Below are 14,706 nucleotides of genomic sequence, written 5' to 3' on the forward strand. Positions count from 1 at the left end.
ATGAGCAATCGCCCTATTGCAGCCTCAGCACCAGCAGCAACGGGTCCCTGCGAAAGGCCCTGCGAGCGAGTGAGGTGGGGCCCAAGGACAAGCAGCCTTCTGAGGAGGTGACAGGACAGAGGCTGATTGAGAAGGAGGCCATGGAAACGGGGAAGGTGAGAGAAGGGATCTTGTGGCTTGGGGGCGGGGACACTGTGAAATCCCACCCCACAGCTCGCCGCTTTACAACCATAATAGTTGCTTGAGAAAACTGACCCTCAGCTTTGCTGACCCCCATTTCACTGCTCCCGGCCTCTGGGTGAAGAGGGAGGCATGGAGGGGTGCTGCTGGGGTGTGTTTTGAGGGTGGGCTGCTGGCTATGGGAAGGCAGGGTGGGCGGGCAGTGCTGGGGAGAGCAGGGTTGGGGTGTGTGGGGGGCTGTGTGGGGAGAGTGTGCGGGACTAGGTGGTGCTCTGACGGGGCTTGATGATGCTGTGTGGGGAGGGCATGGGATTCTGGGCAGTGCGGTGGGAAGGGTGTGGGACCCTACGCGGTGCTGGGGGGGCGGGCTGGGCGGGGGCTGGGTGGGGAGGGCGCGGGAGCCGGGTGGTGCTGGGGGGTGCAGGCTGGGCGGTGCTGTGGGGGGGGACTGGGCGGGGGCTCGGTGGGGAGGGCGCGGGAGCCTGGCGGTGCTGGGCGGGGGCTGGGTGGGGAGGGCACGGGAGCCGGGCGGTGCTGGGGGGTGCAGGCTGGGCGGTGCTGTGGGGGGGGACTGGGCGGGGGCTGGGTGGGAAGGGCACGGGAGCCTGGCGGTGCTGGGGGGGGCGGGCTGGGCGGTGCTGTGGGGGCGGGCTGGGCGGTGCTGTGGGGGGGGGACTGGGCGGGGGCTGGGTGGGAAGGGCACGGGAGCCGGGCGGTGCTGGGGGGGGGCAGGCTGGGCGGTGCTGTGGGGGCGGGCTGGGCGGGGGCTGGGTGGGGAGGGCGCGGGAGCCTGGCGGTGCTGGGGGGGCGGGCTGGGCGATGCGGGGGGGGCGGGCTGGGCAGGGGCTGGATGGGGAGGGCGCGGGAGCTGGGCGGTGCTGGGGGGTGCAGGCTGGGCGGTGCTGGGGGGGTACTGGGCGGGGGCTGGGTGGGGAGGGCGCGGGAGCCTGGGGGGCGGCTGGGCAGTGCTGTGGGGGGGGGACTGGGCGGGGGCTGGGTGGGGAGGGCGCGGGAGCCTGGCGGTGCTGGGGGGGGCAGGCTGGGCGGTGCTGGGGGGGGACTGGGCAGGGGCTGGGGGGGAGGGTGCGAGAGCCTGGCAGTGCTGTGGGGGGGGACTGGGCGGGGGCTGGGTGGGGAGGGCGCGGGAGCCGGGCGGTGCTGGGGGGGGCAGGCTGGGCGGTGCTGTGGGGGGGGACTGGGCGGGGGCTGGGGGGAGGGCGCGGGAGCCGGGCGGTGCTGGGGGCGGGCAGGCTGGGCGGTGCTGTGGGGGGGGACTGGGCGGGGGCTGGGTGGGGAGGCCGCGGGAGCCGGGCGGTGCTGGGGGGGGGCAGGCTGGGCGGTGCTGTGGGGGGGGACTGGGCGGGGGCTGGGGGGGAGGGCGCAGGAGCCGGGCGGTGCTGGGGGGGGCAGGCTGGGTGGTGCTGTGGGGGGGACTGGGCGGGGGCTGGGTGGGGAGGGCACGGGAGCCTGGCGGTGCTGGGGGGGGCAGGCTGGGCGGTGCTGGGGGGGCGGGCTGGGCGGGGGCTGGGTGGGGAGGGCGCGGGAGCCGGGCGGTGCTGGGGGGTGCAGGCTGGGCGGTGCTGTTGGGGGGGGACTGGGCGGGGGCTGGGTGGGAAGGGCACGGGAGCCGGGCGGTGCTGGGGGGGGCAGGCTGGGCGGTGCTGTGGGGGCGGGCTGGGCGGGGGCTGGGTGGGGAGGGCGCGGGAGCCTGGCGGTGCTGGGGGGGCAGGCTGAGCGGTGCTGGGGGGGCGGGCTGGGCAGGGGCTGGATGGGGAGGGCGCGGGAGCTGGGCGGTGCTGGGGGGTGCAGGCTGGGCGGTGCTGGGGGGGTACTGGGCGGGGGCTGGGTGGGGAGGGCGCGGGAGCCTGGGGGGCGGCTGGGCAGTGCTGTGGGGGGGGGACTGGGCGGGGGCTGGGTGGGGAGGGCGCGGGAGCCTGGCGGTGCTGGGGGGGGCAGGCTGGGCGGTGCTGGGGGGGGACTGGGCAGGGGCTGGGGGGGAGGGTGCGAGAGCCTGGCAGTGCTGTGGGGGGGGACTGGGCGGGGGCTGGGTGGGGAGGGCGCGGGAGCCGGGCGGTGCTGGGGGGGGGCAGGCTGGGCGGTGCTGTGGGGGGGGACTGGGCGGGGGCTGGGGGGGAGGGCGCGGGAGCCGGGCGGTGCTGGGGGGGGGCAGGCTGGGCGGTGCTGTGGGGGGGGACTGGGCGGGGGCTGGGTGGGGAGGGCGCGGGAGCCGGGCGGTGCTGGGGGGGGGCAGGCTGGGCGGTGCTGTGGGGGGGGACTGGGGGGGAGGGCGCAGGAGCCGGGCGGTGCTGGGGGGGGCAGGCTGGGTGGTGCTGGGGGGGGGGACTGGGCGGGGGCTGGGGGGGAGGGCGCGGGAGCCTGGCGGTGCTGGGGGGGCGGGCTGGGCTGTGTGGGGAGGGCGCGGGAGCCTGGGGGGCGGCTGGGCGGAGGCTGTGGGGGGGTTGAGTGCCGCTGTGTGGGGAGGGCAGAGGTGTGGCCTGCAGGCAGAGCTGCGTCGGGTGCGTGCGGCGGCTGGACTCCCTGGGACGCCACCACAGCTGTGCAGCTCTGCAGGTGAAGTTCTCTCTGTACCTGCGGTACCTACGCGCCGTGGGCTGGGGATTCTCCGCCTGGGTTTTCGTCACCTACGTTGCACAATATGCCGCCTTCGTGGGCTCCAACCTGTGGCTCAGTGACTGGACCGACGACTCGCTGCAGTACTGGAACAAGACTTACCCAACCTCTCAGCGGGACATGCGGATCGGGGTCTTCGGGGCGCTGGGCATGGCGCAGGGTACGTCTGGGGACCCACCCAGTTGAAATGGGATGTTGTGAGCTGGGGGCACTTGGGCTGGAGAGCCCAGGGAAGGGTTGCTGAGGCCCCAGGCCTCTGCTTGAGCTGGCAGTTTGCCAGGGCCCAAGATTCCCCCCAGTGCACTGGATGGGGTTGCCAAGATTTCCCTGGGAGCTGGGAGCAGGCAGCTGGGGTCTGAGGCCTCCCTGGAAGCTGGAGGATTGCAGCCCAGCAGCACCCAATCTCTCCATGTGTGCCGGGGCTATGTCGGGCCCAAGGTCCCGTGAGCCTGACCCTAACTGGCACATGCATGCGTTCTAGCTGCCTTCCTGATGGCCGGAGCCCTCCTGGCTTCCCGCGGTGCCATCCGGGCCTCCCACGTGCTGCACCAGCAGCTGCTCAGCAATATCTTGCGGGTGCCCATGAGCTTCTTCGACACGACCCCCATGGGTCGCATCATCAACAGATTTGCCAAGGTGAGAGCTTGTGTCGGGGGGACCCTGTGCCCAGTTGTCCTGGCGGGATCAGCGCCAGGGGTGGCAGCAGAGGGAGGGACGTTCCGTCAAATGTTTCACAGGCACATTTCTTGCTGCAATGCCAGGAGCTTTATCCTAGAAACCCTCACCCGGGGCAATTCCTGTGCTGGTGGAGACATGACGCCTTCCCCAACAGCCCACTGCCTTGTCAGTAGCCTCACGTGGCAGCATTTGGTCAGGTCTCAGCAGGGCTTTGTGATGTGAACAAGGTGGGTCCAAACTAGGAACCTGACTGGCCTTTAATCACGCAGAGCTAGAGCAGGAGTGGAGTCTAGTGGTTAGAGCTGGGGGGACTGAGAGCCAGGACTCCTGGTTCTGTTCTCAGATCTGGGAGGACGTGGGGTCTAATGGTTAGAATATGGGGATCTGGAAATCAAGACCCCTGCGTTCATTTTCCCAGCTGTGCCACTGACTCACGACATGCCCCATGAGGCAAGCCCCTTCCCCTCTCTCTGCGTCAGTCTCCCTGTCTGGACAGCAGGATCACGCTGAGCCCCAGGGCTGGAAGGCAGAGTGGTATCAGAGCGTCCCTTAGGACGTGCAGGGCCTTGCATCACTGCCTGCGTCTCCCCTCTTCTCCATCTGTTCCCAGGACATCTTTACTGTGGATGAGACCATCCCCATGTCCTTCCGTAGCTGGCTGACCTGCTTTCTGGGCATCATCAGCACCCTGCTCATGATCTGCCTGGCCACCCCCTACTTCGCTCTCATCATCATTCCCTTGGGCATCTTCTATTTCTTCCTGCTGGTGAGTGGTTCTGGCACTTTTGGCGCAATGGGCGGGGCAGAGCTCAGCCTCTCTCCTTCCTTGGGCATTCCCAGAGCAGACACACCTAGCGGAACTGAGGTCTCTGCCGTCTGCCACGGGTGGGAAGGTCCTGGGTGCCCATTGCAGTAATGGAGCTGCTTCTCTGGTCCCAGCGCATCTACGTCTCCACGTCCCGCCAGCTGAGACGTCTGGATTCCGTCACCAGGTCTCCCATCTATTCCCACTTCAGCGAGACAGTGTCAGGCCTGTCTGTGATCAGGGCCTACGGACACCAGGCGCGGTTCCTGCAGCACAACGACCAGATCATGGACATCAACCAGAAAAGTGTTTACTCCTGGATTGTCTCGAATAGGTGAGATGACTCCTCCCCCAAAGGGACAGACCAGCAGGGCTTGTATTCATCATGTGACTGGGCTGAGTGCAGCTCAGTGCACGTGATTTCGATGGCTGTGGGGGGATCACTAGGAGCTGGGGCTCTCCTGGCCTTTGGCTTATCTGAAGAGCCTCATTTGGCCTCTGGATGTTCTGGGTCTTGGCTGGCTGAACTGGATACTGTGGAGCTAACACCATAAGGTTCCAGACCCTGCATGGAGTCTGCATATTTCTGTTAGGAACAGGGGACTTTTGGGACAGGATCACATTCTAGCACGGGGCCTTGTTGGGGTGATTTTGGCTGATAGGGTGGGGCGCTGCTGGGGGCTTCCATAGGCGGCGAGTTATATGGGCCTATGCTCCATCAATATTCAGGCTCCACCAATGTTTGGGCTTATATTTTCAGAGCCATCCTGTCCATAGGATGGACCGGGGGAACCACCCCAGGCCCCGCTCTTTGGGGAGCCCCACGCTTCAGTGGGACGTGGGGTACAGGGCATCCTGGGGGGCCTAGCGGGGGGCCTGGTGCTGGCCAGCCTCTTCCCATCCCTCCTCTGCCGCACTCCATCCCTTCCCCCAAGCCCTGCTCCACCCCCTCCCCACCCCAATTCCACCTCTTCCCCCAAGTCCCCACCCTGCCTCTTTCCAGCTTCCTCCCCCTCCCCCAAGCAATGCCAGGAGCCGGCAGGACAGGGAAGGCTGGGGCCGGGTTGCTCGCTGCTGCCGGTGCCAGGCCCCCCACTATCTCCCCAGGCCGCCCTGTACCCCACATCCCCCTGAAGCGTGGGGCCTGGGGCGGTTGTCCCGGTACATCCTATGGATGGGACGGTTCTGCTTGGACCCATTCTGGGCACCACCAAAAATTATACAAACCTGGTGCCCATGGGATTCATGGAGAACTGGGGAGGTTACACTGTGGGGTGCTGAGGTGTTCTGGATCAGTATTAGGAGTATTGGATGCTTCAGATAGATTGGGATGGTTCTGATGGGTGTTGGAGTGCTTGACTGAATGCTGGAGGGCATTGTTGGGTGTTGGGCACATTGCTGGTTGAGTGCTTTGGGTGGGTGGGGCTTAGAAGCTAGGAATTGTAGAAAATTGATAAGGGAAGCAAAATAACACACTGCGACATCTATAGCCAGAAGAGTAAGGGACAATAAAAAGGGATTTTTAAAAGTGTATTAAGAACAGAAGGAATCCTAACAACGGTATTGATCCATTACTAGATGGAAATGCTAAAATTTTCCTATTCTATTCTAAGTATGAGCGCCTTCTAGTAGTGTATTAAGCACTATAATTACACATCTGTCACATGTTGTTTGTTCTATCATCCTCTCCCCAGAGGGAGAGGTGTGTGCAGTGAAGTGTCTTGTTTCAATAGTTTTTTTTAGGGCTGTCAAGCTATTAAATAATTAATCGCGATTAAGCTCGCGATCTAAAAAATTAATTGCGCAATTAATCGTGCTGTTAAACAATAATAGAATACCTTTTATTTAAATATTTTTGGATGTTTTCTACATTTTCAAATATATTTATTTCAATTACAACATGGAATACAAAGTGTACAGTGCTCACTTTATTTTTTATTACAAATATTTGCACTGTGAAAACCAAAAGAAATAGTATTTTTCAATTCACCTAATACAAGCACTGTAGTGCAATCTCTATCATGAAAGTTGAACTTACAAATGTAGAATTATGTTAAAAAATAACTGCATTCAAAAATAAAACAATGTAAAACTTTACAGTGTACAAGTCCACTCAGTCCTACTTCTTGTTCAGCCAATTGCTCAGACAAACAAGTTTGGTTACAATTTGCAGGAGATAATGCTGCCCTACATTGTCTCCCTGTCTACCCCATCTCTTCTTCTACCCTGCTCCGCCTAGGTACATTGATTCATAGGTTATAAAACCAGAAGGGGCCATTGTGATCATGTATCATGAACTCCTGCATAGCACAGGCCATGGGACTTCCTGGAATTCATGCAGATTTGAACTAGAGCAGACCTTTTGAAAAACGTCCAGTCCTCATTTAAAACACAGTAGTCCAGTAGCAGTCAAACCAGTGCCAAATGTAGAGGTAACCATAATCTGAGCCTACATCCTCTGTTGAGTGCTGTAGCTATTTTTAGAAATCTCACATTGGTACCCAAGTCTTTTTCAGAGCACTGCTTCCCAGGATAGAGTCCCCCATCCAGTAAATATGGCCTACGTTCTGTGTTCCTAGAGATATGATTATACCTTTGGCAGTATTGAAAAAGATATTGTTTGAGTGTGCCCAGCTTCCTGACTGATCAAGATTGCTCTCTGTCAGTGACCTGTCCTTTTCATTATTTATCATTTCCTCAATCTGTGTGTCATCTGCAAATGCTATCACTGGCGATTTTACGTTTTCTTCCATGACATAGATAAAAATGTTCAATAGCACAAGGTCAAGAACCAATCCCTGAGGGAACCCACTAGGCGGAGCAGGGTAGAAGGAGAGATGGGATGGACAGGGAGACAATGTAGGTGTGAGGTGCAATGGAAGTGACTGGTTTAGGTTAGATACTGGTTGATTTGGGGGAGGATTTAGGATGAGAGAGTGAAAGTGACTTGGGGACAATTGAGCATGAGACCTGGTGATTTGGGAGGATGATTTATGATGAAACATGGTGTGACGGTGTTTCAGAGCTACACCCAGGGTGAATCACTACCACCTGCTCACAGCATGAGAGAGCCTTGTCTGTGCCCACCAGGGGAAACACTCCTCAGACACCAGCTACTTGTCTCTGTGAGCGCCTGCTCTTTCCCTCTGCAGGCGAGCAATTTACACACCTGCTTTGTCACACTTGAGTGACCAGTCCCCTATCTGCAGAACACCTGCTGTGTACACTGATCCACTGGCTCCACAGAGATCGTGCACCATAGTTCACCGGTTTCACCTCAGTTCAGCAGTTGCCCTAGCACAAGGCACTTGGACAGAAATTGAGGTTTATTTAACAGAGCTTGAGGTAAAGATTCAAATCAAAGCAAGTCTAAAGATTTGGAAAGATAAGATTACAAGTAAAAGAAAAACATTACGCTCAATCTCTAGCCTAGACTTATTCACAAGTTACTTTTCTGTCTAATCAGATATTTCTCACCCAAAGGTTGGTTCTTGCAGCGTTTGACCAGTCTAAAAAGCTGGGGTCAACTTTTTATGAACCAGGTTGACAGAGTGTCTTCTCCTGTCATGGATAACCACATGGGCAACTCTTCTCCTCTTTTACAGTCAGAGCCTATTGTCTGTTAGCCCATGGCCCCTTTTCCCAGAACTCTCTTGGAGTTTGTTTGTCCTTGTAAATCTCCAGCCAACATCTACTCCAGACAGTAAATAAACACCCTGTCTCCATGGGCGTCCATTGTTCTCATGTGGATTTGGTGGGCTCTCAGATGCCTCCTCCTCAAGTGGTAGTTTTCACTCCCAGCAGATTTGGAACACGAATATCCTACATTACATGGCTCTAAAATTGTTTTCCATAAAACATCTCCCAATAACTAGGACAATCAGCTAGACCTTCGCTTTCGCCAGAGACCACACACAGCCCCTTTTGGTGTAACGTTGAGGAAATGGTCAGACGCATATGTAATGTCCCTGGTGGCACATACCTGGGCGTGAGGTGACTGTGGGAGTCATGGGATGCTAGGAGAGATGCTAGTGAGGACTAGCTCCATCCAGATCAGGCTGACGTGGGGCTGGTAGCCTGGGGGACGTAACCAGATGACATGGCGAGGCTGATACCTCACCTTTGACTGAGTGGGTGTCTCCCCCCCTTCTGTGATGCGCCTGCAGCTGTGCCCCCTTTTATTTTTTGTATATATAAATACAAGGGAAGATATATGGTGTTACACAAGGGCTTTCCAGGTGAATACCCAGGCGTGATGGGACGGGGAGAATTTAGGATGTAACTGGGAGATGGGGATGATGAGAGGGAAATATTTAAAATGAGGCACAGCCAGCTGCCTGGGAGGGGCAGTTTAGTGTGAGTTGGGTGATTACTGGGAAAGAATATTGCTGGTCAGACAGTTGTTTGCCAGTGGGGTTTTATTAGGGTGCTCGCTCGCAGATGAGGTAGGGTGTGACAGGGTGGATTAGTAGGGAATATTGAGGCCACAGGTAGGAGATTAAGAGCACCAGTTCTGTGTGAGAAACAGGTGCCTGAGGGGAATATTTATGGTGAGGCCTGGGGAGGGGGATTGTGATGGACGTTCACTGCACTGATGGGTGCGGTGAGCGGATGGGGTGGTGCTGGGTGTTCCGGGTGGCCAGGAATGGTGCTGATGGTGCTCACTGTAAGTGCCCCACCATGCGAGCGTAGGTGCAGGCAGGCTTCTCTCTCCCACACCTCACCGCCAACGCTCTCCCTGCTGCAGGTGGCTGGCCATCCGCCAGGAGTTTGTCGGGAACCTGGTGGTTTTCTTTGCGGCTCTCCTGGCCGTGATTACAAGGGACTCTCTGGGGAGTGGCATCGTTGGGCTCTCCATCTCCTCAGCACTCAACGTGAGTCCAGCCGCTCAGGGGAACAAGGCCTCTCTGCTGTGCAGGGGCCTGCTCACATCCAGGGGGGCAGGGCTGTTCCCGGTGGCAGAGCCTCCGTGGCTGGTTCCTGCCTTCAGCTGGGAAGTGCTGCTGGGCATTTGGCCGGCAAAGGGGCTCTCTTCCGGGGGCTGCCAGCTGGGAGGGGGACACTGCTGGGGGGTGCTGGGATGGCTGGAGATAAGAAAGATGTTCCCATAGCGAGGGAGGAGGCATATGCTGGTCCAGGACAGGGGCACTCCCTCTGTGGGTCCTGGGCCAGGATGGGGCTGGGAAGGGGACTGTCCCATTGGGAGGAGGTGGGGACAGGGCAGGGGCCTTGCTGCTGGATGCAACGGGGTGAGCGAGGTTGGGGGGCCTGCTGCTTGGTGTGTTATAGCAGGATGGGGTCAGGATGCAGAAGCTCCTGCTTGGGGCACTGGGCCCTAGGAAGGGGCGAAGGTTTGGGTGTTCCAGGCTCAGGACCCGCTGGTCTCTGCTGTGCAGATAACCCAGACGCTGAACTGGCTGGTGCGGATGACATCGGAGCTGGAAACCAACATCGTGGCAGTGGAGCGAGTTCATGAGTACACGCAGGTGAAGAATGAGGTGAGAGCGGGTGAGGGAAAGGTGACTGGGAGATAGAGCGGGAAGTGGTACAGGGAGAACTGGGCACCTCTGCTTCTCTGCATATCTCACTTCATTTGCATGTTGCTACCCAGAGTGCTTTGCACCACAGTTCCCCAGTTATCAGACATCCTTTTAACACTCCTTCGCCAACCCCCAGGCTCCGTGGGTGACGGAGCAGCGACCACCCCCCGGCTGGCCTAGCAAAGGCGAGATCCAGATTACTAACTACCAAGCCCGATACCGACCTGGGCTGGAGCTGGTTCTTCATGGGCTCACCTGTGATATTGGGAGCACTGAAAAGGTGAGAAGCCTCCCCGACAGACCCCTCTGGTTCTTTGCTGTCAGCTAATGATGGGGGGGGAACCCCCTCAGGAGTTTGATTCCAGGACTGAAACACTCATTGATTCAGATCAGAGCCAGAAGACATCACTTTATTTTGGAGAATCCTCGAGTTTGAGTTCAGAAGGGACCACCAGATGATCTCGTCTGACCCTCTGTGTATCACAGGCCACCAGCCCCACTCAGCACCCACCCCCGAAGCCCAACAACCAAAATTAGACAAAACTACAACAGCTCTTAGATTAGATTATCTGCTGCAGCAGAGGAGAGGAGACACTTAGTTGCACCAGTGCCCGAGGCCCCTGCAGTGGCAGGGAATTGACTGAGATGTACCAAGATAATCCTGGCAAGTGACCCACATGCTGCAGAGGAAGATGAAAAACACCCAGGGTCACTGCCAATCTGACCAGGGGAAATTCCTTTCCAACTCCACATACGGTGACCAGTTAGACCCTTAGCATGGGAGCTAGAACCAGCCAGCCCAGCACCTGAAAGAAAGAATGAATGCTCGGTCTCACCTCAGAGCCCTGTCCCCCCACATCCCGTGTCTCATCTCCAGCTGTTGCCATCCCTGATGGTTCAGAGGAAGGAGACACCCCACCTCCCCAGAAAAAAACCCACAGAATACATTGAGGGAAAGGAAAAATTCCTTCCTGACCCCTCCAGGTGGCTGAAGTCCTGAAGCATGAGACAAACTGAAAGGAACCCCAGGGCTTCCAAGCCCTGCTCCCCACCATAAGAACGCCCAGACTGGGTCAGACCAAAGGCCCATCTAGCCCAATATCCTGTCTTCTGACAGTGGCTGGTGCCACATGCTTCAGAGGGATGACCAATCCTAGTCTTTTTAATCTCTTCTCATATGGAAGCTGTTCCATACCTTGATCATTTTTGTTACCATTTTCTGAACCTTTCCAGTTCCAATATATCTTTTTTGAGATGGGGCAACCACATCTGCACATAATATTCAAGATGTGGGCACACCAGGGATTTATATAGAGGCAATATGATATTTTCTGTCTTATTATTGTGGCAAGATGGCCAATGTTAGTATGGTGGGTCTTGCGTTTTTCTTGGCAGGGGGGCTAAGACACCACCCCTTGCCCCTGCTCTTGGGCCACCGAGGTCTCGGCTAGTGGCCCAGAAAGGTGGTAGAGGAGGGAAGCAGGGGAGGGGTCTGGGTTTGCTCCTCACTCTGAGCCTCAACCCCTCTTATTAACCCCTGCAGGTTCTTACCCTCTTCCCCCTTGGATGGGGAACCTTTGGTCCTTAGACACTGGGGGAGGAAGTCTTCCTCACTTCAGTTCTCTGGTCTTTCAAATCTAACAACACACCTCCAAGCTCCAGTCCTCTCTCCTTTTTCTGACTGCCTGAAGCAGGGGGTTTTATTAGGGTCCTGACAGGGTTTAATTGACTACAGGTGCTCCAATTAACCTGTAGCAACCCTCCCTAGTCCACAGGGAACCACGCCTTAATTAGCCTAGGGTTTATATATTTTGCCTCTACCACTGCTCCCTGGCCATTCTGTATCACATTATCCATTCCTTTCCTAATTGGGATAGATAATTAGGTTTTTAACTGCTGCTGCACAAAGTGAATGTTTTCAGAGAACTATCCACAATGACTCTGAGATCTCTTTCTTGAGTAGTAACAGCTAATTTGGAGCCCATAATGTTGTATGTATAGTGGGGATTATGTTTTCCAGTGTGAATTACTTTGCACTTATCAACATTGAATTTCATCTGCCATTTTGTTGCTCAGTCACCCAGTTTTGTGAGATCCCTTTTTACTTCTTCACAACAACCATGACATGCTACCCTGTCATACAATTACACTCCTAAATGTGCCCAGGTCTCTCTCAAAACTAATTCAGTTGTTTGCCTCCATAACTCCTGTTGGAAGTTAATTCCAGTGCCTCTCTCCTCTGCAGGCTAGAAATCTTCTAATTTCTAAATAAGCTAAAATAACCCCAAGCTCTTCCAGTCTGCTCTCATAAAATAGACCCTCTGTTCCCTGGATCAGCCCTGCAGCTCTTCTCTGCACTGGTTCCTGTTTGAATTTGTCTTTCTTGAACATGGTTGGCCAGAACTTTACCCAGTATTCCAAATGAGGTCTTACCAGTGCATTGTACAGTGGCATTAATACTTCTCTCTCTCCACTGGAAATGCCTCGCCTGATACATCCTAGGATCACTTTGCCTTTTTTGCAGCCATATCACATTGGTAGCTTGTCATCCTTGTGATCAACCTACACACTCAGGTCTCTCTCCTCCTCTGTCACTTCCAAATGATGAGCCCCCCCAACTTGTAGCAGAAATTCTTATTCATAGAATCATAGAATATCAGGGTTGGAAGGGACCTCAGGAGGTCATCTAGTCCAACCCCCTGCTCAAAAGCAGGACCCATCCCCAATTAAATCATCCCAGCCAAGGCTTTGTCAAGCCTGACCTTAAAAACTTCTAAGGAAGGAGATTCCACCACCTCCCTAGGCAACGCATTCCAGTGTTTCACCACCCTCCTAGTGAAAAAGATTTTCCTAATATCCAACCTAAACCTCCCCCACTGCAACTTGAGACCATTACTCCTTGTCCTGTCCTCTTCCACCACTGAGAATAGTCTAGAACCATCCTCTCTGGAACCACCTCTCAGGTAGTTGAAAGCAGCTATCAAATCCCCCCTCATTCTCCTCTTCTGGAGACTAAACAATCCCAGTTCCCTCAGCCTCTCCTCATAAGTCATGTGTTCCAGACCCCTAATCATTTTTGTTGCCCTTCGCTGGACTCTCTCCAATTTATCCATATCCTTCTTGTAGTGTGGGGCCCAAAACTGGACACAGTACTCCAGATGAGGCCTCACCAATGTCGAATAGAGGGGGACGATCACGTCCCTCGATATGCTCGCTGTGCCCCTACTTATACATCCCAAAATGCCATTGGCCTTCTTGGCAACAAGGGCACACTGCTGACTCATATCCAGCTTCTTGTCCACTGTCACCCCTAGGTCCTTTTCCGCAGAACTGCTGCCTAGCCATTTGGTCCCTAGTCTGTAGCTGTGCATTGGGTTCTTCCGTCCTAAGTGCAGGATCCTGCACTTATCCTTATTGACCCTCATCAGATTTCTTTTGGCCCAATCCTCCAATTTGTCTAGGTCCCTCTGTATCCTATCCCTGCCCTCCAGCGTATCTACCACTCCTCCCAGTTTAGCATCATCCACAAATTTGCTGAGAGTGCAATCCACACCATCCTCCAGATCATTTATGAAGATATTGAACAAAACCGGCCCCAAGACCGACCCCTGGGGCACTCCACTTGACACCGGCTGCCAACTAGACATGGAGCCATTGATCATTACCCGTTGAGCCCGACAATCTAGCCAACTTTCTACCCACCTTATAGTGCATTCATCCAGCCCATACTTCTTTAACTTGCTGACAAGAATACTGTGGGAGACCGTGTCAAAAGCTTTGCTAAAGTCAAGAAACAATACATCCACTGCTTTCCCTATTATTTATTATTAGACCCTAAGTACATGAGCTTACACTTTTGTATTATTGAATTGCATCTCATATCTGTCACTCCTGTCTTCAAGGACACTTCTACTATTTGTGCCAAGATCATTAATATTAATAAAAATACTGAATAAAATTGGTTCCTTGAAGAACTCCACTAGTGACCTCCCTTAAGTCTGATAGTTCACCTTTCAGCACAACCCGTTGCCTTCTTCCCTTTAGCCAGTTCCTTATTCACCTTGCAATTCTTGTACTAATCCCCATCTTCTCTAATTAGTAATTTTCCATGTTGTTCTGTGACAGGATCCCCGGGGTAAAACCTGGGGAGTACCACTGTACTCTCCAGCTTGGGCTGTCTTGCCAATGTTTTGCTAGGGACAAACAGCAAACCCCTCCAGGTGCTGTTATCACTCAGCACAACAGCGTGTGGAGCCCCACATTCAGCTAGATTGCATGCATGCTCCCAGAGCCACTCACGAATCACACAGAGAAAGGCACCAGTCAGGCTTGACAAAGCCCTGGCTGGGAAGATTTAGTTGGGAATTGGTCCTGCTTTGAGCAGGGGGTTGGACTAGATGATCTCCTGAGGTCCCTTCCAACCCTGATATTCTATGATTCTAATTCCCCTCAGCTCCCCAGCCTGGCACTCCAGAGCTGTACTGTTCTGCCTGGTCAGAATCCTGACCTGTGTAAGTTTATTACCCAGTCTGCCCCTCCCTCAGTGTGGAGAGACATACACAAGCCTTTGTAAACTGAACTGAGATTTCCCAAGCACTTCAACCAAAACGCACTGTTTTAGGTAAAATATAAAACAGATTTATTAACAACAGAAAGATAGATTTTAAGTGATTATAAGTGGTAGGCATAAAAGGTCAGAGCTAGTTACCAAAGAAAATAAAAGTAAGCGCACAATCTAAATCTTAAACCTTATTCGACTAGGCAGTATTTGGATCAAGCAGTTTTCTCACCCTACTGGATGTTACAATTCTTAATACACAGACTTCCCCTTTCAAGCCTGGGACCAGTCTCCTCAGTTGAAGTGTGTCTTCT

General features: G+C 55.4%; 1 protein-coding gene across 2 annotated transcripts in view; it reads left to right on the top strand.

The window, feature by feature from the left end:
- The window catches only part of ABCC2 (ATP binding cassette subfamily C member 2), a 65,543-nt gene that overhangs the window by 39,527 nt on the left and 11,310 nt on the right, over positions 1 to 14,706 (top strand). For both annotated transcript variants that reach the window (XM_073354678.2, XM_073354677.2), the window contains exons 21-28: positions 23 to 155; positions 2,752 to 2,971; positions 3,293 to 3,447; positions 4,100 to 4,255; positions 4,429 to 4,628; positions 9,042 to 9,168; positions 9,691 to 9,792; positions 9,971 to 10,114. In XM_073354678.2, the coding sequence (XP_073210779.2) occupies positions 23 to 155; positions 2,752 to 2,971; positions 3,293 to 3,447; positions 4,100 to 4,255; positions 4,429 to 4,628; positions 9,042 to 9,168; positions 9,691 to 9,792; positions 9,971 to 10,114 (1,237 nt within the window). The remainder of the gene's footprint in view (positions 1 to 22; positions 156 to 2,751; positions 2,972 to 3,292; positions 3,448 to 4,099; positions 4,256 to 4,428; positions 4,629 to 9,041; positions 9,169 to 9,690; positions 9,793 to 9,970; positions 10,115 to 14,706) is intronic.

This window comes from Lepidochelys kempii, chromosome 7 (assembly GCF_965140285.1).
Source record: "Lepidochelys kempii isolate rLepKem1 chromosome 7, rLepKem1.hap1, whole genome shotgun sequence".
In the NCBI taxonomy this organism is placed as follows: Eukaryota; Metazoa; Chordata; order Testudines; family Cheloniidae; genus Lepidochelys; species Lepidochelys kempii.